General features: G+C 39.3%; 1 protein-coding gene across 4 annotated transcripts; it reads right to left on the bottom strand.

Annotated features, from left to right (window-relative positions):
• Positions 1-416: 416 nt before the first annotated feature.
• KIAA0408 (KIAA0408 ortholog) lies at positions 417-24,255 on the bottom strand. 4 transcript variants are annotated; one of them, XM_090135812.1, is made up of 6 exons: positions 24,154-24,255; positions 12,001-12,198; positions 8,952-9,293; positions 8,550-8,629; positions 6,491-7,850; positions 417-4,621 (listed from the first exon to the last, which is right to left on the bottom strand). In XM_090135812.1, exons 2-6 carry the CDS (start codon positions 12,133-12,135, stop codon positions 4,448-4,450), a joined length of 2,091 nt encoding a protein of 696 aa, XP_089991938.1. In that variant the 5' UTR covers positions 12,136-12,198; positions 24,154-24,255; the 3' UTR covers positions 417-4,447. The 4 variants fall into 4 exon arrangements, with proteins under 4 accessions (XP_089991938.1, XP_089991937.1, XP_089991940.1 ...); XM_090135811.1 differs by lacking the exon at positions 24,154-24,255 and adding an exon at positions 15,981-16,081; XM_090135814.1 differs by lacking the exon at positions 24,154-24,255 and adding an exon at positions 14,140-14,178.
• Between the last annotated feature and the right edge of the window lie 93 nt (positions 24,256-24,348).

The raw sequence follows: 24,348 nt of genomic DNA, 5'->3' as shown, positions 1-24,348 counted from the left end.
AAGGCCAAAGGGGCACTGACTTAGTGCACTGAGAGCAAATGCATTCTGCCCTCCAGTTTAAAGAGCATTTAAGCAATCAAAGAGACTGCAACAGATTTGTTCAATAGAGAATATCAACAGTGTAACAGCTAGAGCTGTATATTACAGATCTCAAAGCTAAAGGAATTCTTTGCATAGCAACAGTGTGAGAATTGCATAAGTTCTCGCATGCTAGGAAATTTAGGCTTGGTCCAGAAATAACAAAACTCCTAGGGAAATGGCCTGCCTGCTGAGCTGCTGTAGAGCTTGCTGAGCTGCTGTTGAGCCATTGGATTCAAAATCCCTATTTACAGAAACAAATTCTTAAAAAAAAAAAGAAAAACAACAACAAAAAAAAAACTGCAGAAATAAACTGGTGCTCTGAATGCTCTGGTAAATCACATTACGCTGATCGCTGATTCTTCTCTATATCTAACAGCTAACTCCTTTACAGTATGTATTATAGTCAAAGATAGTTGTATTGTTGATGGAGAACATGCAAAATTCATCCCTCAGCAACATCTTAAAATACATAAAAGTCTATCATTAACACTGTAAAGATGAAACATTCAGTGGGAATATACTCTGACTTTGAGGAATGATGTCCATAAGCTTAAAAGTACATTTTTTCCTCTACTCTTTCTGCCTCTGGCCATGAGCCAGCCCAGTTTTTGAGAACTGGGATTGCCTGCTATGCTGTATTTGCAGGCATGGTCTGATTAAGTCAGTGTCTCTGCCCCTCCATGCTCCTCCATAAGAGTTTGAAGAAAAGATAATGGCTCTATCTCCAAGCACAATAGAGAACAATCCATCAGCTAAGCACCAGCCAGCTGATTCCCAATGGTATCCCCTAGGTCTGACATCTTGTAAATGCGTTAATGGGCAGCTGTCTTTTTGTGTGTGAGAGGGCGTTGATTCAAGCGTCCTCTCTGTAATTCCATTTAAGGTTTTTACACTTTGAAAATTTCCTGCTGCGTTTCAGTATTAATGTCCCTAACCATGCCGTAACAAGATCATAGACTCATTCAGAGCACAGGTAAGAACAATCTGTATCTGCATTAAGACTTCATCATAGAATCATAGAGTTATTGAAGTTGGAAAAGATCACTAGTCCAACCATCAGTCAATCCCACCATACCCACTAACCATGTCTTTCAGTGCCACATACACACATTTCTGGAACACCTCCAGGGGCAGTGACTCCATCATTTCCCCAGGCAGATGGCATACAGATGGCATATTGAAGAATAATAAAATCTTATTTTAATAAATAACTTGGAAAACTATCAGCTTCCATAGGTGACACCAGTATCAAAGGAAGGTCAATGTTTAGGTCATTAGTTGTTCTACGAGTATGCCTGTGTGCAGGCATATAGAGCTACCCTTGCCTGAGAGCTTCCAAGATAAATGCATTTTCCTTTCAAAGACCATATGGGAGAACTTGGAGCTCTTCCTACAGCAAACATGTGCAATAAAGCCAGTGCTATGGTTCAGTAATCAGTGCTCTGGGAGCAAAAAACTCACCACAGTACATGGACCCTACACCTATGGGTATGGTTGAAGAGAATATTTCAACAGCCTCAGTGGCAAGTTTCTAAAATCACTATATCCAGCAAACCTCCTCCAGATGAAAATCACCAGTTTTCATACTTTCAGGCATCAGAACCAATGTCTGTAATTAGATGGACACAGAAAATGTTGACAAAATGAACTTGTCCTTGACCTATTAGTTTATTTCAAAAATCTTCTGTTCATTAAACTTACATACATAAGGGAATGTTGTAGATATTTGATCCTTTCTCTGTTATTCAAAAATGTGATTATGTCAAAAGTGATCAAAGAAAGTTAAGTATGCAAAAGAAACACATCCATTGACTTATTGATGGAAATTGCTCTGTAGTATTATGTTCTCAAAAGAAAAGTGCACCACAATTTTTCAGAACAAAGCTGCATAACATTACCATGAAGGTAATTGAGAGAAGTCTGATTGTAGTCAGTACAGACTGAAATTAAAAACCATAATTTTACCATTCTCTCATATTACCTTTTCCTCAGCTACAGACATTTAAAGTTGCCTGACTACTTTGGCATTTAAAAGGTCAATTTGCCAGGTATTTTGGTATGCTAGTTTTCATAGTTACAAGAATCTTAATGTTCCAAATTCACTGTAAAACATCTGTAATCTTTCTAGTTCTAAGGACTTCAATGGAGTGCAATTTCTAAATTAGGGCAAAGAGAAAAATTTATATTACTCTTCATTTTTTTCACTCAAACACAGATTTTTATCTCTGTCCAAGTTGTATGAATTTTTTTCAAGGTCTTCAGTCGTCTGTCTTTTCTAGTAATAACTTTGCAATAAAATGCGAACTGTCTTTGATTTATTGTTGATCTGTTTGAAGCCTTCATATATATACTCACACATAAAGTGCCAGAAAGTTTAGATGGGACAAATCAGTCTGAGCACGTTTTTGCCATGTAGGCAGCCATGATTCTGCATGCAATTTTGGATTTATGGCTGTAACGCCTGCTCAATCCAACTCTGGCATGCCTGAAAAGTTATTGATACTACAATAGAGGGTACATTGTTCAGAACACATAGCTGTCTGCTTTCTTACTCTGCAAAAAGGCAGTTGCGTACAGAAAAGAAGAATAAGGCCCTAAAAAGAAGTAAAAAGGTGAGGGTTCTCAGCATGACTGGGATAAGACAACATATCACTATCAGATTAAGCACAGCTAATTTTCCATATACTGCCAAACATACAATTCACTAGGACAAAAGCCTACGCTCTCTCTGAAATCCTTTTTACATTCACATACGAAGACACACATATTAATGGAGCTTGGGATGATTTTTGAAACTCCTTCAAACACACTATGTTTCTCCAGAAGAAGAAAATTTGCAAGACAAGATTAGGCTGATGTTGAAGAAGGGCCTCTTTACTCCTTTTAACCTAGACATGCTGTTGAAAGGTACCATTTGTCATCGTTACTACCCTGTGCATCCAGCAACAACCTAGAAAAGGGTGCAAAAAATTCCAGGATGAAGGACACCATCTTTTCAGCAAGAGTCTGGGCAGCATCTGCACTTCTTTCACACTGTGGGAAGGAACAAGCCAGGCTCTGTACAGATCATTGTGATGGTCCACAATACCAAGTCAGGTGAAGGCAATAGCACTTCCGATGCCATTTGTTGAGGATTTCTGGCACTACTGCGATGAGATCTCGATGCAGTACTTCCATACTAGATGCAATGTTGCTAGAATGCAAGTAAACTTCATTACTGACTGTCAGAAGTCAGGGAGCAGCACGCTGCTAGCAAGCGGCTCAGGCACTCTAGTCTAGGAGGAGAATAAAAAAGGAGTGTGTCTGCAGCACTGGGAACAACAGTCCTCGTTCTCCTGCCTTGAGTGAAAGTAAACAAGTCCATTGTTTTCTGACTTTGCCAAACCTCAAAGTATAATGCTAGAAGGAAAAATAAGTTTTACAGAATTGAGCACATACAACCCTTTTCTTCCCTTCATAAATTGTATGTTACACTAGTTGGAACTGCTGAACTGTTTACAATATGCTATATATATAATGGCACGCTTAAACGTTTTTAAAGAGATCAGAACATTTTAGGAATGTCTCTGGTGTTGAAAAAGGCTAATGTATTACAAATCATATAATATTTTAATTCAGAAAAAATATGTTTGGGTATTTTGACCTAGTATTATAAGGGTTAGGAAACTGAACAAGGATGCCATGAAGCATGACTGACAAATCAGTCGAGCTAGTCTGCTTCAGATACATATTGTGCAAGGCATTATCGCTGCAATTAGAGTCACAAAAATGCATATTTAGTTTTTGTACATTAAATACTACACCTGTGAACCTATGTAAAAGATATACAAAATATAAATGTCATCAGGACTGTATATTTCAAACTTTTATAATAAACACAAAGTATATATATATATGTTGGCATATAGGTTGTAATTTCAATGTCAACACTAGCACAGTTTGTCTCTTCTAAGTACAGACCTGTATACTTCTTAGTCCAACACATGCACCTACAAACACGTGATCATGCATACAGCTTTATGTTCTGCTGTTTGCAGAAGAGTCAGAATATACAGCACTATACATTGTTTCAACTCAAAATTGATTGGCGAATTAAGGAAGATGCCACTCAAAAGAAATTCTCTGTGAGCTAGTATTCAAAAAAAAAAAAAAAAAAAGGAGAAAACCAGGGGTATCATTGTTTCCTCTCAATAAAAACACTGAAGACCATGATGATGATCTAAGATTCAAAACGTTTTGTCCAGCATGTGATGGAGTCATTCTTGAACAAGATAGGACAGTGTAGATCTGGTTGCTACAACACATACTGAACACAGTTATAATGAGGTGCAGAGCTTTCACAACACCATCCAACCCATTTCTGGGTTCAAACTACTGAGGTCTCCGACCGAAAGGAGACAGAGCAGTTGTATGCTGTCCTTCTCACAGCTGGAGGTGCTGACGGTGATCTGGATGCCCATCTGGAAGGTAGGCGTCTATTTGCTGGTCGGGCTGGCCGTGAGAAACCCTTCCCATTTGAACATTTAGCTGGCACAGATATCTAGAACACAAAAGCAACCATCCTTGATTTAATGAGTTACAGCAGGAAAGTCCTTCAGGGAATGCACCGGGAATGTAGGAAGACATTCAGGGTGACCACAGAGCAGGTGGTCTGAAGCTATTAAAAGGAACAAAGTAATGCACAGAATGCAAAAGAACAGGCATTTCTATGTATAGGGATTCTCGCTTCAGCTGCAGTTTAAAATATGCAGAGACAAGTGTCCGACACAAGGAAAGGGACAAAATGTTAATGCAAGTTAAAACTGAACGCTCATTTTTCATTTCCCTTCATTTTTGGAAGTCTTGTGAATGAACTCTCAGCATGTGAGAGTATGATCTACACACTTCTTTGGTAATTTTTGATAGCTTCCATTTCAGCAGACAATTTTGCTAAGAGTTCTCTTTCTATTAGCACAGCACAAAGCTGTTTACTGTTGGTAAATAATTCAGAATGATTATTTATTAATACAGTGCCGTGCCTGCATGCCAAGCCTTATATGTACAGGAGAAACAACAGACCTTGATCTTAGCTACAGAAATATAAATCTGAAATAATAAAGATAAAACTCCATGCTTCATGCCAGGTGTAGTTTTTCACATCTTTGTGACATGAAAGCTGCTGAATGGAACCCCCTAACCAGGCAGTATTCTACTCTTACTTTATACTACATAAATGACATCATAAAGTGTGAGTCTATGGAGAAAATAATCCAACTGGTTTAGTAAAGTTATTCTGGGCTCGCATCAATGCAAACTCAGTCATTCTCTCATTATTTCTTCCTTACATATTTATTGATAAAATTCCATTTTACCTATCAAACTTTCGCTGAATGAGAAAGAAATCAAAGGCTTCATGTATTTTCCTCTATGCTGTAACAAAGATGCTTCTGCTAAGCAAGATGTTGCATCACTGCAAGGCTGACATAAAAACACGCAGAATAAAATCTACATGCTCACATTCTCAGCTGTTTAAATCCACATACCTCCAATGAAGTCTGTGAATTTGTGACAGCGTAAGGCATACCAGATGACAGTCTGAATCCGTCTAAGTTTTTCAGCTCTAAACATATTTGCCTTCTCGTTTCTGAGACAGTGAGGACACATTCGTTTGTGTTTAGGCCAAGGAGCTCTTCAGGAAAACAGATTTTTCCTTCTCTGAGGCCTCTTACAAAATCTGTAACTTACAGTATATTTAAAAAAAAACAAACATCTGTTTCTATTTTCATTAAGAAAGTATGTTGGCAAAGGCAGCACTTCTAAACTTTTGCAAATACAATTCAGCCAAATATAAATTAATTAGTTATGCCATACTCTTCTACTCTTATGAGTATAGTTGAATTTATAGAACAAGCCTGGAGATGTGAGTAAGTGGATGTCACTTCATTCCTGGGAGGTCTAAGAAAAATACAGCACCCATTTTCATGGGCAGTTCCAAGGAAATACTGAATCAAGCAGCACCCAGGACTCTGAAGGATGCTGCCTCAGCCTTCTAGAATTCTGACATGGCAGAGTGGTCTTAAGTAATTTGAGAAGGCTTATAAAACAAGTATCCAGCTAAAGGAAGAAGGGAGGGAATTAATATCTGATTTTCACTAGTTCTAACCCCAAATTGCCGTTAACATCCAGTTTTACATAGCAGCAGCAAAGGCTACAATATGGCACATAACTTCATTAGTCATGCCTACTTACATACTTCTGCCCTCTCACAACTCTGTTATTTTTAAAGGAAATCCTTCTGATTCACCTAGATCCTGGCCTGACTTACCAATTTTCATGTAATTTTTTACAGGATCATGATAGTCTGCCTCACCTTAAAACATGAAGCTAAGTATAAAATGGATTTTGTTCTTGCTATTCTTCTGAACCTTACCTCTGGTAACTTCTGTCTCTCCTTTCCTTGCTTCAGCTGCTGCCCAATATGCCTGGCTGAATTCCTCAGAAATTCTTGCTTTCCTTGCTCAGTCGGAAGCATCTCTAAATAGTGATTCAGTGTCTCACAACCTCCATCAGTGGATTCAGAGTTTGCCCGTGTCCACTTATCTTTGCAGTTTTTCACATTACATGGAGAAATCACTGCAGATTTTTCATAGTTTTTCAAAAGCTTTTCAACAACACCATAGTTTGACCTTGAGTCAGCTGAACGCGGGCGACCGGATAAATTACTCGGTCTCCAGTCATGCTCATGAAGCATGTGCCTGTAACCACTAGTACTTGAAGGTTCATTTATTTGCTTTTGTTGTCCTACTGTTCTGACAACTTTGCCAGGGTTGCTAGTTTCTTGTTCTTTTGCTGCAGAGAATTTGGGATTTGAAACACAAGATGTATCTACAGTTTCTGTCCTGCTAATAGCAGAGTCACACTGTGGGCTGCAGGGTTTGTGATCTAATGCTGCCCGAATCACCTGGTTTTCTTGTAAAGTATTGTTACGTTTATCTGTGTGAAATACTGTCCGGTTAAACTCATCAATCTTTGCTGCTAAAGTTTCATTTCTCTGAGTCTTTCCCAAATTACAACTGGAGTCTCCCAAAAGATCATTGTGCAGGGCAGCAGGGGCATAAAAGTCGTTGCTGTAATAAGGACTGCAGTGAGACTTGGAATTTTGTTTCTGGTGCATTCTGTTACTATGGGCCATATTTCCGTCTGAACAACTCTTCTGGGCTGACAGTGGGGAAGGTTCACTTTTACTGTCTTTACCAACATCGTATGCCCATGTGTTGTGGCAGAAACTTGGTACAATGCACTCATTTTTGGTTACAGGTATTGCAGCAGTTACCACCACAGGACCTTTCCCAGCCTGCTCCTCATTTGCATAGGCCATTGCAGTTTCATTTTGTTTAATAGATGAAGGATTTGTCAATTTCCTTCCACTCCTACTGTCCTGAACCTTGCAATTGCTTTTGATACTTGAATCTCTCGTTGGTGCTTCAGAAAGCTGTACAACTGCAGAAAGTGAGTTTGTTAAGTGCCGAGAAGTGCTTCGTGGAGGAACTGGTGGAGCTTCTTTCTGTTGCCAAGGTCTGAAAACCTCTCCTCTGTTGCCGGTAAGACTGCTGTAAGACGTATCCTTCAAAACCTTGGTGGAGCTCATCAGATTCTTCCTATTATTTTGCTCCTCTGTTTCAAATGCAACTGAAGACTGTGATTCACTGTTGGACAGATGGTTCATCTCAGGCAGAATAACCGTGTTTTGGGTTTCTTCAAACTCCCCCAGGAAAGGAACTGATTTCATTCTGGACATAAAAGGAGAGATGTTTCAGGGGTGAGCAAAAAGGATATTCCCTAAGGGGACTTCAGGACTTCAGCATGGACTCACTCTCTCCATGAGCAGGTATTTTAACACTGGCTGTTTAAAACGCTTTGGGAGCTGTTTTGCTACAGCTGATACAGTTTATTCAGAACAAACATGATGAATTTGAAGAAAACTCAATGCAGGGAATTTTGTGTTCATTTCCCTTGCAACTAAAACTATTTGCTTTTTTTTCTTAAATATTCTATAGCGGGGATTCCTTGTCAGGCATTCCCTGACACATCTCCAATATTTAAGGCTAAGTCTGGTATTAATGTAAGAAACTTCCCAGCCTAATATAAAATATTCTACAGCACCACACAGCAATCAGGGCAGACAAAAATATCTGTTCCCTTTCCCAAGCCTCTATATCAATATTATAAACAGGTACAATTTAATCTCATATGAATACTTACCTCATTTTGTAAGTTCTATAAACTTCATTTTACTAGTAAAATGTGTCCTGTATCATATTTCAGAACATTTCATTTGAATGATTTATGCTTTGTACCAAAAGACTGAGAGGACAGAAGCTTATCACCTACTGATAAATTCAAGAGCAAACCTCCCTTCAAAGTGAACAGAAACATAGACTTTTATCTGTTTTCTTCCTCTAAGATAAAGACTCCAAATATGCCTTTACCTTCTGTGGTTAGACTTCTTCCGAATTTCCTCTTGATAGCTGCATAATTCTTCACTAACTCTGGCAAGTTCTTTAAGAGCCTTTGTAAATATAAGAATAGTTTTTTAACATAAGCCTTTTAAATAGCATCTCCAGAATTATTTTGAAAATTGTTGTGATTTTCATTTAATAGTTACAGCGCAGGAAAGCAGTATAGGGAAAGATATAAAAATGGTTATGAACTGAGGTAAAGTGCACGCTATAAACACATTCAAACAGTGAGAAGACGCACATCATGAGCAAACTGAGGAGTAAGTAGAGACAGCACCTTGCTGGGAGAATAAAATCAGGTTAACCTTAGCAGGCCACAGCTAGGGTATTTTCTTCATCCTTTTAACTGAAACATGCTAATACTTTACTTACCACATTGAGATCACCAATATAGCTCTTGGTATTTTTCTTGGAATTTCTGATGCTGAAGCTGTCTTCAAGTTCCTCATGGTTCTCAAAGGCCAGATTGTCCATTAACACGGTATCGTTTTTTCTCTTGGCTCTGATTTCTTTGCATTCAGGTCCTCTTTTACTCAGCAAACTCCCTCTTTCCATCCCATCATTTACCACACTGTGCTGATAGTTCAGTTCCACGGTGTCACTCTTTTCTGAAGTAGGAGAATGCATGGACAGCTGCAGCATCTTGCTCTGAATAGCCTTATTGTCATGGACATTCATATTGTTCTCCCTTCTAAGTTTTACCTCCTGGTAAAGCTAAAAAAAACAACAGAACCTTCTATTAAATCACAGTACTTTGATCAACTTTTGAAAAAAAAAACAACCACCACATATTACTTTTCTATTCTGAATGATGTTTCACTTAGTAGCACTAAGTAGAAAAATTTGATACATGTGTTAGTAGAAAAGTGTTGAGTCACACAGCATGATAGTCCAGAGGATGTTATTGTCACAGGATGTGGAACGGGAGGTTATTATTCAAAACCCTTTGACATGGTTTTAATAAATGGCTGGCACACGCAGGATGGGATTCCAAGAGATCTCATGAGGCCAATGTCCAGCCAGAAGCTGTATGATTGCCTTTCAAGTAATATCAGTGCATTATGTTGTGAATCACAGAATCTGATGTGCTGCATGGGGAATGAGAACTGATGTGAAGGGGAGAGAGGGCTCTACATCACAGCCTGGTAAAGTATATTAGTTTAAGAAGGGGAAGTGAGTTCTCATCACATACAGTGCCATTTGCACTAAGGCAGACTCTTCTGGTTCTCAGACAAATGGAATTCTTCTCTATGACTTCAATGACAAATTAGTACTCTGAAATGGTACTATTTGGCAACATATCGTCACTGTCCTATTTTCTTTCTATCTGCTGAGAACCAGTGGCTTTACTAGTAAATGAAAAGGTGCTAATTCCTGTCATTCAGTATATACAAACCAGAGTACTGTGATAAACTATAAAGCTGAAAAAATAGCAGCATCATAAAAACCTCTCGTGCTTACATTATTATTTCTAGTGCCAAGAATACCATGGCTCCTTATAAACATTCATTCTTAACTTTCTCTTATGAAGAAAGAACAGAGTAAGCACCTCCAAATAACCATCGGCCTGCTCTCCTGTTGTGAACTGTCCTTTTGGAAGGACAATGAAAAAGAATGACAATGTGAAGAACACAAGGCCATTTCATGAGTAGTGCTGTGAATCAGAAGTACTCTCATATTCAAAGACTTGACACTTGACCTCCTCTAGGCTTTCAAAATTCACTCTCAAAGCCCAACTATTCAGGAGACCTGAGGGCCAAACTTTGTAATATCCAGTAAAAGAGGGCCTCATTTGGATTCAGCACAGATACTAACAGGATACTAACTCAGCAATATCATCTCTTAAACCATCATAGGCCTTTCTGGAGAGATTCTTCAATGAAGTTCAGATTTGGTGGGCTGAAAAAAATTACCAAACAAAATTACAAGCTGGTAAGGTAGCACAAGCCTTGTTTAGGAAAACCCTTTGCAGATGATAGCATTTAAAAAGGGATTTCCCCTTTTCTCCAGACATGTGGCTTTTAGTGAAGAACTGCCAGGAAACTGAAATCAAGGGCTGCTACAGTCATAGGTTAAAAAGGACCTTAGGACGTCAATAACCTTGGGGTATCACCTCTAGTATTGTCTGGTCCTGTATGTCCCCTCAGATCCATTCCATTCTTCATCTCTTTTCCTGTTTGCCACATTTTCCTAATCCATATGCTAATAAAAAAGTTTGAACAAACATGGTCTTCATGTCCATTGTCACAACTGCTAATAATCTGAACACCTTTTCACAACACATTACCATCATTCCAAAATAGCTCATAAACCTAACAATCTTACATTCATCTACATACACAGGTCACATTAAAAACTTTTGAACACCTTTACCTTGATCATGAGATTAGGTAAGACAGCACAGAAGCATCCTAACACAAAAGACAGAATGTAGTGGGGATTGTCACACCAAAGTTTGTAAAAACTTCAGGGAAAAGATAGGAGAGCTGACATGAAGTAATACTGCATGCTTTGGACACTATGGCTGCAGTTCTTTTTCCATCTCATACTTCCATGTGAGCAGCCTCTGCCACACATTCCTGTGTTGCTCAGCCACAGGGAGGTGTTGGCAGAGAGTAAGCAAAGCTACTCCATGTGTATATTAGCATGAAAAATGTGGAAAACTCGGTGATGAAAAAGCTTGTCTCTATGTACTGCCAAGGCAGATTCAATTTATGTTTTCAGGATGCCAGAGGGTTCTACTCAAGTGACAATTTGAGGATAAAGAAGTAATAAATAATTACCTAAATTATTTCTGGGAGGAGATGCCATAGAAATGGCAGAAAATGAATGTTTGTTAATATGTGTAAACACAAGTGGTGTGAGGGCTTTCATGCTATTTACTGTAGCCATCTTCTCTCCTAATGTTGTCCATACATGGAACAGGTTGTCGACAGAACAATTGCATCATACAGAGATTGATGTATTGCATTCTTTTTAACATTATTGTTTATCCTACTGGACTTGTGCCAAGTAATGCCTTTTTTTTTTTTTTTTTTTTTGCTAGAGAATTGATACCTCATTTTTTTGTCACTAAATATGCATTTTCCTATGCCTCATACATTCAGATCTATTTAGCCTGTCTGTACTTGCAAAAAGCATGTATAAAATGAGCACCATGGCTCAGTGCCAGAAGAACTGGCACAAGGATATACAGCCAACAATACAGCAAACTTGATGCAGTTATGTTTAACCTCCTGCTTCATATTTCTGAGTATTAAATGAGTAATAGCAAATACTGATTAATCCCAGGCTCTGCATCCTACAAAATCCCAGTGACTGATAGAAAATAGGATATAACTCAGAGAAAAATAAAGTTATCTGTAGTCACTGAAAATACTTAAGTAAAAATGTTAGTGTTCAGAGCTTTGTTTTGAAGTACCTCTTCAATTTTCTTCTGCATAACTTTCCATTGACATTCCCATTCTTTCCTCTCATTGTCAAATTTTTCCAGCAGTTCCATCTTCTCTTTATTCCAGTTCCTCTCGGTGTTCTCCAGTTGTTTACGCAGGTCCATGGTTATAGTCTGTGTAACAGCAACAAGACAGCTCTGCCTTTCTCTTTCTTCCCTGAATGTTTCCTGAAAGATTATCAGAATTAGTCTCATCTTTCATTCTAGCTTCCAGGCAAAAACAAACAAGCAAACAAACCCTAAAATAATTAATTTAAACGTGTTTGAAGAAGACAACAGCACAAGACTGCACAACATATATCTGCAGTGTGACAGGAATATGGAAGAACTAAGTGTTGTAGGACAAAACCCCAGAAGCAAACAGATCTAATCTGAAAATGAGAGGTCGGATGCACAACCAGCATCACAGGATTCACCAGTGTCTTCCACATCAGGCTGTGCACCATGGCCTCTTCACATCTTTGCTGTTATGCCTCGCTGTAAACCTGCTTTCCTTGAAATCTGACTCTGAGTGATACTGAGTGGCACATCAGGACCTTGGGATCCTGTAAGGTCTGCCCTTGAGGGTGAAAGCTATATTTACGTTTGTTCAAAAGACAACCACAAGTGTAAAAGTATCATGTTTGCTGATACACTCCTTTCACACAGGCATTTAGCATGAGAGAGACTGAAAATCTTTTGGCAATTGAAGACCGTAGACTTGATACATGAGAAGAAATTTCTCATGGCTGTATAGATATTTTAGAATACATTAAAAAAAAATGGAGAGAAAAGCTAGAAACAGGTAACAAGCACATACACGCAGTAGAAAGCATCATTCTGACTACAGGCCTCTATTAAGAGTTTATGTACTTTGGATTCACAAACACACAGCATACGGAAAAAGACAGGACCAGCATAGGGAAAACTGGAAACAGTTATCTGATAGCACTAACTCAAACTTATTTCAAAACCTCACTCAGAACATTTAACTCATTTGTGCCTCAGTTTCTTGATCCTTTTCAGAAGTCTTCAGTTTCTTATTAAGTGTTGATGAAAAATTATTAATATAACTACTAAATGTTTTAAGTACTTTGGATCTGCTCATTTGACTTTGGAACAAAACAGTTACAGATTTTATGGGCCTAATACCCTTCCTGCTATGTTAGGCTCACAACAGAAGTTCCAGTACTGCCAGCACATTCACCATGCCAGCAAGGCCAAAACTACGCTCATTCAGTTACAGTGACTTCTGCAGTATAACAGCTGGTACATACCCATTGATGCCCATTGACCAATTAAGTCATTAACTTGTCTCTCCAAGCATGCTGTTGCGTTACTTAGGTCAGTTTGGAATCTAGTTCTAGCCACAAAATGCCTCTCTACTGCTTTGGTCTCTTTCCAGAAGCCCAGTGTATAGGCAGGCAAAACTACCAGAGAGTGATCAAGGGGTGAGTTCTGGTTTACCTTCTTGGAATTTATTTACTTCCCTGACTGATAGACAGTGACTGTCAGCTCACAGGAACTGCCATTTGACCATCCACATCTTCTTTGATGTAGTACATATTCACACTTGAGCTTCACGCTCATCCCATATTTTGTTGGGTGAGACTTGTTGATTCAGCTGTGGCTACTATGTAATCAGCACTTACCAGTGTCTGCATTATTTCAGCTGACTGCTAAATTGATGCTAATCCTAGAGTCAGCTTCTTTCATGAGCAAGTGAGTAAAGCTCAGCTGAGTGCAGAGGGTACTCAGGTCTTAGTGCCACAGGAAATCTTGCTGCAGCATCTCACCTGGCAGGCATCTTGGGGCCAGTCCTTGGGGCCAGACTGTAAAATCATTGACCCCAAGCACCTGGGGAGTGAGGAAGCAGTCACCAAACATCTCTGTTAACCTGTTTCATAGCAGCATAGTCCTGTCACCACGTAACTTGTTTTTGGAGCTTACTCTTTTAGTCTCTTATTCACACCTGTCTGGGAGCTCTGAAACGATCATCTGCTCTTCTTCTACTTGCATAAAAATGCATGGGGCAGCTTTACAAACAACTTAAACTCTCTGAAATTAAGATCTGCTCAAAGACAACACAGCATTCTCATTATAAAAGAAGTCAAGCACTAGTTTACTCACAGCTTCCTAGGGAAGATGGCCAGGCTACAGAGACTGCACCTTTCCAAGCCAAAACTTTGGGCCAGACTTCAGCGTTAACCGAAAACAACTTACAAAAGAATTCCACTGCACTTGAGATCTGTTGCAATCTAAGCATCTATTGCAAAATAATTTTACAACTGTTTCAATACTATCCCACTTTCTTAGTTCAAAGGTTGTAATTTTTATAAACAAGTAACTTCTCTACTTACTCTGCTCCACTGAAATCTTCAAACATGTGTCAGAAAGAAACAACAACAATAACAAATACGTAAGCACTGCAAAATCACGAACTAGAGAGGCTGGCATAATCTGTCTGTAACATTAGGAAATGGTGATTTTACCAGTGCTCCATTGGTAATAATGTCTGCGATTCAATCAGCAACACGTTACTTGACAGAAACTCAAGACTATAAATCATATATATATATATATATATGTACAAGAACAGATATTTACTTCTTTCAAGCATGCATGTAACATCAAAGAGGTCCCTGGTGGTTTCTTTGTGCTGGGAGCTACTGCTGCTTAACAATTTCCAAGATGTTTCATGTGAGGTTGTAATTATAAAGAGAACTGAAGATAATAAAAATGCAATCAGGCCTTGGATGTTGTGAAGAGGTTAGTTAGAAGTTACAGGTATTTTCTTGTAACACTAAGGTCCACAAAGAACTAGCGCTGCTTCTTGTTCTCTGATTTCCTCTGGATATAAATTCTGAAAACTGCTGCTATTGTAGAACGGGTAATTTTCTCAGACAGTTTGTCTCGTTTCTGTGGTTCTGATTGCTTTTTTCTTGGTCTTTATCATTTATTTGTTGATATATTTTTTATTTGCTTGCTTACTTTTTTTAGTAGTTCTTATTTGTAGTTCAGACAGTATACCCTGTCTGTCTGGTGCACCCATGGGTATTGCATATGGCTTACGCAACACAAAAAGATGTCAAATGCCACATTTTAATCAGCCGTGTGGATCTGTGCTCTTGCAGTATTGGCATATTCTGCATGTCCTAGACAAGGTCAGAAGCTCATTACAGCAATCAACTTCAAGCAAATAATCAATTTTGTCTACATTAGCTGCATTTTCTCTTAACTTTGCTTTTAGCTCTACCTGCTCTCAAGAAAAAAGATGACTTAAGCTGCTATTTGATATTACTATTTCCCTACATCTTACCTGCGTCCTTTCTATCTAACTATGCAGAGCAGTTTGAAATCAACTGCTACTGACTTCTCAAAATAGTCTGCAGTGACATCATCTGAGGAGACATGAGTTTTCAACAGAGATTAATTAGACGGGTTGTGCACCATTTGGACAAAAAAATCTTCCACCGAATTTACAAAAAAACAAACAAAAAAAGGCAATTGGCAATTAAACTATATTTCCAACAAATTGCTGTCTTTTCAATGACTAAGACAATCATAGAGTAATTCATTTGTTCAATTGTAAAAGAAAGCCAGGTGTCACAATACTGAGCATTTTATTACTAGAAAGAAACTGCATTTGACTGAGAATGAAAGAGAAAGAGTGAAAGAGAAAAAAGGGAGTGAAGAGAAGAGAAAAAAAGTGGAAAGAGGAAAAAGAAGGAAAAAAAAAGTTCTCGAAATGATACCTGTTGTCCCTGTTCTGTTGATATATCTGTCTGTGCTAAAAAAAACCGAACTAATGCCAAGTCTTTCTCTAAGAATAATGAATATGCACAAGATGCATAAAACACCACATAACATATGAATAGCAACATCAAAGAGATATTTAAATAGTAATTAGTAAATTGCAGGGTTTTTTAAATTTTAATTGCTCAAATATTTCAAATAAGCCATAACCATACCTTTCATGGAATAAAAAATCCTTGAGAAGTTTTTCAGTCCATTTCTAAACAGCAGTGAAAGCAAGGAAATGCATAGCTAGCTGAGATCCAGTTCTGCAAATCTTGATCTTTAAAAGAAATAAGAAAGCTAAGCAATATGCAACCTTTCAGTTGGGCAGCATTTGCAACTGTCTGTGAATAACTCCACAACTTTTGCAAACTGAAAAACAGTTCCGCTCAGCATCATCCCAGCAGCTGGCTTCCACGTGACGTCAGTGCATGGAGGATGGCTTTAAAGCCATCTCTTCCAACCCCCAGCTCTGTAACTTTATATCTGCTCATATTTTGTGTAAACAACTCCAAGTCCAGGACATTTTTAGGCTTTATAGTGCAGTCCAATCTTCAAAGCTTGCCAAAGCAGCCAGTGTTAACATTACAGCTGTGACAATAGGCAATTTTAGGTTGCTTTTATTAGAGTCCATGTTGTGAAGGAAGATTCTTTTCTGCCTCCCAGCTCCAGCTTCCAGGGTTATACTTTTTGGTATGACCATTCAGAGCTTTGCAACTTGATCCTCGTAAACTGCTTTGTAAGGGGAGTGTGTTTAAAGCAGCAGTTTTGTTGGTTAATATCTATCTGCAAGAGCTAAAAGCAAACCACGCCTCCCTAAAATCTTGATTTCTGCATTCACGCACTAGCACTTAGAAAGAGCAGAATTACCAGCATTGTGTAATCCTACTGTCCTGCATTCTGGAAATGGTGATAATGGTTTCTTTGGGATATACTCAAATATTCCTGCTACTTTATAAGGATTCTGGATTAGATTCTCTGGTCTGTTATGATACTTTGTGTCTCAGCAAAGCTGAGTGCTTGAAATTGGATAAAGAATCTCCTTTGCACAGGGAAACTCACCCCTGGTGTAAGGCTAGCAAGGAAGCTCCAAAAGCACCTCAGCCTGGATGTAGATGATTGGGAGTGCCCACAGCAAGTGCTGGCATGAAACATGACAAAAAAGACCCACCCAGTGAACATCCACAGGAGATCCTGAAGTTGATCCACAGGCAGAAGGAGCCCCAAATCCTTACATCTCTGCTGAACCTACATCTCGTGCAGCAGAGAGGCATTGCTGGATCATTAGACTTCTATGCTGTGGCACAGCAAAAGAGGGGGACCCCAGCCATAGCTGCACATGTATCCTGCTGCCCTGTCCGGTACTTGTACCTGTGGGCATTCCTTAAGACACACCACAGCCACAAAAACTCACTTCAGGGAGTGTTCATCCCTGTGTGTACCTGGAGAAGAGCCACAAAGTACTTGACTGAGGCAGTATAAAATTCTGGACAAATTCTTCCATCTAACATCTGTATCTGTCTTCAAATACACTAGGCAGAAGTGACATCTTTTTTTGTAGGCAGAGCAGCTGATGACAAGAGGATCTTTGAGATGGAGCACACAACATGAGGTTTCACACCTTCTTACTGAGTCAGCACTCTGCTCCTTAGAATAATACATGAGATCCATACTCAGCATAAAGACTGTAATTCCGGGTGCATTTTATAGGAAATAGCAAAGCATGTTTCAGGGACAACACATTTTTTCTCCTTATATGGTCTGGTTGTATTTATATTACTTGGGTGCTTATTCTGCCCCTATGTGACATAAATAATGGCACTTGGGCTAGTGAAAATTTCAAAGACAATCTCAAAGTGAACTAAGATGCCAAAGTGCATGAGCCCCTGAAGAAAAAATTCGGCTTCTAACCATAAGGGAATTACAATTTCCCGTTCATAAAACAGAAGTGTGACACTCCTGGGAGGCTGCTTCCCAGCAGGCCAGCTGGCATGGCTGGCAACAGAGCCAAGTACCCAGGGGCAGCCTGGAGGCACAGCTGGAGCCTGGGTGCCACGGCTGCTCCTCCCAAGCACAGCTGCACCACACAAATGGAGATGGGACAAAGTCTTTTTTTTCCCCCTAGATTTCCCATCAGCACTGGCTATTATTCTCAGAATCACAGAATGGTCAGGGTTGGAAGGGACCTCAAGGTCTCCAAGCTCCCTGCCACATGCAGGGCTACCAACCAACATTTAATGCTAGACCAGGCTGCCCAGCACCCCATCCAGTCTGGCCTTGAACACCTCCAGGGACGGGGCATCCACAACCTCTCTGGGCAGCCTGTTCCAGCACCTCACCACTCTCTCTGTAAAGACCTTCCCCCTGACATCCAACCTAAATTTTCCCTCCCTCAACTTAAAACCGTTTCCCCTTGTTCCTGAAGTTATCCACCCTTTCAGAGAGTTGATTCCCCTCCTCTTTGTAGGCTCCCTTTAGGTACTGAAAGGCTGCAATGAGGTCACCCCGCAGCCTTTTCTCCAGGCTGAACAAGCCCAGCTCCTTCAGCCTGTCCTCATAGGGGAGGTGCTCCAGTCCCCTGATCATCTTTGTGGCCCTCCTCTGGACCCTCTCCAACATCTCTCTGTCTTTCTTGTGCTGGGGGCTCCAGTCCTGGACACAGTACTCCAGATGGGGCCTCACAAGAGCAGAGTAGAGGGGGACAATCACCTCCCTGTCCCTGCTGGCCACCCCTCTTTTGATGGAGCCCAGGATACCATTTGCCTTCCGAGCCGCAACGGCACACTGCTGGCTCATATTAAGTTTTTCATCTATCAAGACCCCCAGGTCCTTTTCCACAGGGCTGCTCTCAAGGATCGCTCTTTCCAGTCTGTATGGATGCCTGGGATTCCTCCTGCCCAAGTGCAAAACTCTGCACTTTGCCATGTTGAACCCAGGCCCACCTTTCTAGCCTCTCAAGGTCCCTCTGAATGGCATCTCTTCCTTCAACCATGTCAACACCATGTCAACCACACTACTCAGCTTGGTGTCGTCAGCAAACTTGCTGAGGGTGCACTCAATTCCATTATTGATGTCATTGATAAAGATGTAAAGAGCAACTTGGGTATTTAATATTGCTAACTCAATGTCTCTCATCATGCTATGTGAAGACTTTGAAACACAACAAACTGAAACTAAAGGAAGCAATGGACTAAATCTCAGACTCAAGTTCTTTCTCAGGCAAAATCCTACATTTCTGTTGGTGTGAGTAATTAAAAATGCATGAGGCTTTGTAAAACAGTAGCTTGTAGTAAGCATTCCCTTAATTGACAACAACATCCCTCTATGCTCCTCATACCTTCTGGTAACTTCAAAGACACTAGGAAAGACTTTTCCTCCTTCTTACCTGATGGAGGCCAGGCAGAGCTACTGTTCTGCATGGCCACAGGCTCTGTTTCATTCACACTGTTTTGTAGGACAATGCACGGAGGAAGGAAATTTCTTGACCTATCCACAGCACTGGAAGGACATTTCAGAGATAACTCTAGTCTGGGTAAGCAAAACTAAACAGTGCTGTGCATAGGTCAAAGGGACTCTTTCTAATAAAGGAAAGGAAAGCAAACTTGGAGGAAAAAAAAGACAAAAAAACCCCAAAACCTAACAGAACACAAAACAAGCTATTAAAACCTGGCTTAATTGAACCCGATACTCCTAAGTGCAGTAATAATGGCTTCCTCTTTGGAGGAAAGTAAGTCATCCAACAGAAACAGCTCACCCTGCAGTGACACCAGAAAATGAAGTAAGAGTGGCTTTCTGGGCTCTGGCAGAGGCAAATTAAGTAGGAAGGCCATTGTAGGTTAATTACATCTGACATTCTGCTTCCGTAGGCAAAGCATTCTTTGTCCATACCTGTTATCAGTTCTGCTTGTGCTAGAAGTCAGCACTTCAACAGAACAAGTGCAAGGGCATTTTAAACAACTCCTCAGCTAAATTTGTCTTCATTGTGCAAGACTGAAAACAAAGAAGTGTGAGTTTCAGCACGGACTATAACCTGATTATGTACTCAGCAGTGTCTGATCTGGTTAGCAGTTTGCACTCAAGATCATTTCAGAGCATCTTTGGTCTTGCTGTACTTGCTCAAGGACAGCGACCCATTTTGTTCTGTCAGCACGAACCACATAAGAAGAGAGAACAGCACAGCTGCCATCGTAGTCAACCCAAATGTTACATCAGATCCCTGTGAAGTACATTTTACACATCAATATTTTGGGCAAATATATCTCAGCAGTGGATATAGGTCAGGAAACTGGCAGACAGGAATACAAATTCTGCCTTGTCTAACCATCACGCACTTCTGCAATCACATATACTGTAGCAGAGAAATAGAGCCAACAAAGTGTTATGTCATGTCACTTCTCCAAGGGTACACTGGAAATCTGTGGCAGATACTTTAGATGTTTACTTTAAATAGAGCCACTGTAATTTTCCCCATAGGCAACTGCATGTGTAATGGCAAAAGTTGAGTTTGAATATCACTACTCCCAACATTATATCAGAGACAGAAATGTAAGCCAATGGGAGTTAGGCACCTGGTACTGACGCCTTTAAAGTCTCCTACTCGCCTATCAAATTCTGAGGTGATTAAGGGGAAGGGCATGTAATATCCTAAAGCTCTGCTTGTTTTTGTAAACAACTCTGAAAGTTCATGTGCAGTTCATCTCTTTTTATAACACATATTTAGACAGCCACAGTTTCGGTCATTTTTCATTTTCTGACTGTGGGCACATTTCTGCACTGTAGCACCTGCTCTCTTTTCTGGTTTTGATACTGAAGCAGTGGTGACATGTGTCAGCAGACACTTATCCTCTCTCTAACCGGAGCTTCAGGCATGGATATTTGTGGTTGAAAGAAAGATCACTGGATCCTGGAGAAGTTGATCTTTCTAATATCAGGGAATTTTTCAGTAAAAGTAAAAATATATAAAGAGCTACTTTCCCTGAGTGCTCAGAAATTTTTCTAAATAGGAAAGAAAATATTTCTCTGGTTGCATTAAAGGAAAAAGAAAGCATCTATATTCTAAATTCGTCTGACTTATTTCCAATATATACAAATACAGAAGTATCAGAATTACATCTATATTTGCAAGGACACGGAATGCATTCCCTAAGAACCCAGGAATCAGAAATTTAATCTTTCAGAGAAACTAAGGTAATCTTGAGCCTGAAATTTAGTAACCTTTTTTTTGCAAGGATAGAACATTAATCCCAGTATCCAACCCAAATTCAGATTTTATTCTACTTCACAGAACAAAATTCGGCATCCACTTCAAACAGATTTTGCTTATTTAAAGTTCCCTTCATTAATAGGTTCTGCAGCTTTTTTTGTGCACTTTTAAGTAAGATTTTAACACTTACTCCATAATGTAATGTGTTACCACATTTATTTTAATAGCCCTACTAGCAGCAGTAAATATTACATCTCTTTGGTTTTTTTATATAGGGCTTATGCAAGTCCCTGAATGTGCTTCAGAGGAACTGGATTTCATCAGTGAAATGCCTTCAGCTGACTTGTACAGGTAAGCTGCAGTGATCTGTGAGAGCACGAGTACTTTATAAAAGTCAGCTGGCTACATACATATTCTTGCTTAACATCTGAGCTTTTTGCTATAAAAGCATACTTCAAAATATTAATCCTACTTTGATTAAAAAGAACCTATGATTTGTTGTTGAAGCACTTTCCCTTCACTTGTGAAAAAAATACATGTATCTGGTTTACTCAGCCTCCTCTCATTAGGATAACAAACATTTCTTTATTCTACAATACCACCGTGTTCTGCTGTTGCAGCACAGTTCAAGAAGTTCTTATTTGTTTCAAAAATGGGATTTGCAAATCCACTATTGGTATAACTGATACTGGTAGGCTGCCAGCTAATGTGCCATATCTGGCTTGTTGCCATATGAGAGCAAAATCTCCCGTTTTTCTTACTGCTCTTCTGAATTACACACTATGCAGCAGATAAGTTAATGAATCAGCAGTCTTCAGTTTGGCCTTTCTCTGCCTGACTCCCACGCACTCCCGCTAGAGGATGCGGATGTGTTCAGCTGAATTTAACCGCTCATCTCTGAAGTAGACTTTGTCCACCACCCCTATAAATGGGGAGAATCTGCAGCCTTTCTTAACAAGTAGAATTGTCACATCTGTGACTTCAATTCAGCACAACACAGAAGACTTATTTAGCTAAATGTTATCTTCTGGCTATTGACAGATTCTGTACTGATTTTATTAGCTTTCTCAGCAACTGTTAAAATTGAGAAAAATGAAGGGCTGTGCACTTCTCTGCAATATTTGATGTGAAACAAATAAGCAAATCCAGTCTGTCCCTTAAAGCTGAATGCAGGGCACGAAAAATAACTTTCATTTCTCATTGGGATTTTTCTGTATCGAGGTTTGCAGGGTTCCTGTTTTGCTCATCACAGATTTAAAAACTGGGGATCTGCTAACATGATTTTGGATGCTTCAGGATCCCCTCATTTCAGGTTGTAGGCTGTGCAACAGCTCCTTAAACATCTCTATAAGTCTCAGCTCTGACTTGTTTTCTTGATGCCTGATAGAACTAGGATGAGGAAGGTTTGGTTCACATAAAGTAAACTTGAACTATATGCAAGAAAAATCATTGTGACTAATCAGTGGGGTTATAATTGCCAGTCCTGTGCACTTCCAAAATACACTTGATGTATGAATACTGTGCTTTAAGCTTTTTTGATGATTTCACAGTAGCACTGTTACTGATACACTCAGTGTAGCAAACCCTTTCTCATCATCTTTATTACAAACAAGCTGAAAAAGGTATAAATGTGTGGGTTAAAATCTGAAAGCCCATAACTTCAGATCAGGTTTGAGCATGATTTGTTATACTCTTTGGGACTGAGACAGTAACATTTAAGAAAAAAAATCATATTTGCTTCCCCCAGTGGCAGCAGTAAAACGAAAGAAATTTAAAAAGCCAGTGTTTTGCTAAGATTTGATTCATCAAGTCGAAGCCTAGAATTATCATATTTTAATGTCCAAATTGCAAAGCCTTTGGAAAAAAAATAAATCTCAATTACTGAAAAAATCTGACTGAGAGAAAAGCAGCACAAAGGCTCAGTCCCCTCAGTGATTTCAGTGCTATCTTTAAGATCACAGAATTTCACAGTGAAAGGAAGTTACAACTGACCGTATCTCACCATAATAGTTTCTAATATGTACAACTCAACTTTAAGGCAACTGAGCACAAGAAGCTCATCAGAATTCTGTTGTGCCTGACTTCCTCTTTAACCAGGTCACCAGATGAAGGTAACAAATTATCTCTTTACTTATATATTGATCATTGTTTTCTTTACCTGCATCTCAATAACCACAAAGTAAATAAGACAAAATTCCCTGATAGGAATAACTATTTGGATTAAATGAAGGTTCAGTGATTTAACTGATCAAGGCTACTATACTTGCAGAGAATACATGGAAGGAGAGCTAGACAAATGAGGAAAAAATAAAAGTTTTGTTCAATGCTGAATGCTGTGAGTTCACTATCTTTTTCATTCTCATAAAAAAAAAATTCTGTTGTCCAACCTCTGCTTACCTATAAGTGGTTTCTCTCAAAACATTGTCTCTGCTATTTCATATAGTGGGCTACAGCTCTCAGCAGGATTCTGATCAAATGGAGAGAGGCACGAAGATGAACTCTTCTCATATGGGAGCTGGTTAAGTGAACAGTGTGAAAAGGAATCCATATTGCCAGCTAGTAAAGCAGCTGCTTTATTTATTATCACTTATTTATTACTTTATTTATTGTTTTGGCATCAGACAAGGCAAATAGCATCACCATCGACAGTTCAAGACTGCAGTGTGGCCACTTTTCTAGAGCACATAGAGATTGCAGCCAACCTACATCTCTCAGCAGACTCCTTGCTTGCTCTTCTAGCCTCCCCTTCCTTGTGTATCTAATTCTCAAAGGCCCCAGCTCCTCACCACATTTCCACATACAAGTATTCTGTATCAGCCATTCTTATTCTGTCCCCTCCATGGTGCCTAATCTATATAATGCAGTGCTGAAAAATACCATCAAAACCATACAAAATGTATACAAACTGTGAAATATAATTACAGAATGCATATGGTTTTACTTTTCATTGGCTAGAATGCAAGTTCTCTTTCTGGGAGTGGGAAGAGGAAAAGAACAGACTCCTCATACCCACTCCGCATGTTTCCATTTTTCTTCTGATTTGGTGCAAATTAATGAATATTACATTGGTTCCAGCCACTCGGGAATATTTCATTCAAAAATGATAAAAAGCAGAGAAAGTGAAAAATATTCTGTTTGCTTACCTGGAACACTATGGTGAGCAGGCTTCCTATTCAACTGGATGATTACTTTTTTTTTTGTATTTTTCACATTTTTGGGTGCTTGTTTTGGTTTTGGCAAACAAGTAGTCTTCAGTGTTTTTATAGCAGTGGCTATTACAGAAATTATGTCTCTTGCACGTCTTATCTTGGAGGGTGGACAAAATAAACAAACTGAAA

Source organism: Phasianus colchicus, chromosome 2 (assembly GCF_987193195.1).
Source record: "Phasianus colchicus chromosome 2, bPhaCol1.hap1.1, whole genome shotgun sequence".
NCBI lineage: Eukaryota > Metazoa > Chordata > Aves > Galliformes > Phasianidae > Phasianus > Phasianus colchicus.
This window is presented reverse-complemented; position numbering and strand designations above follow the sequence as displayed.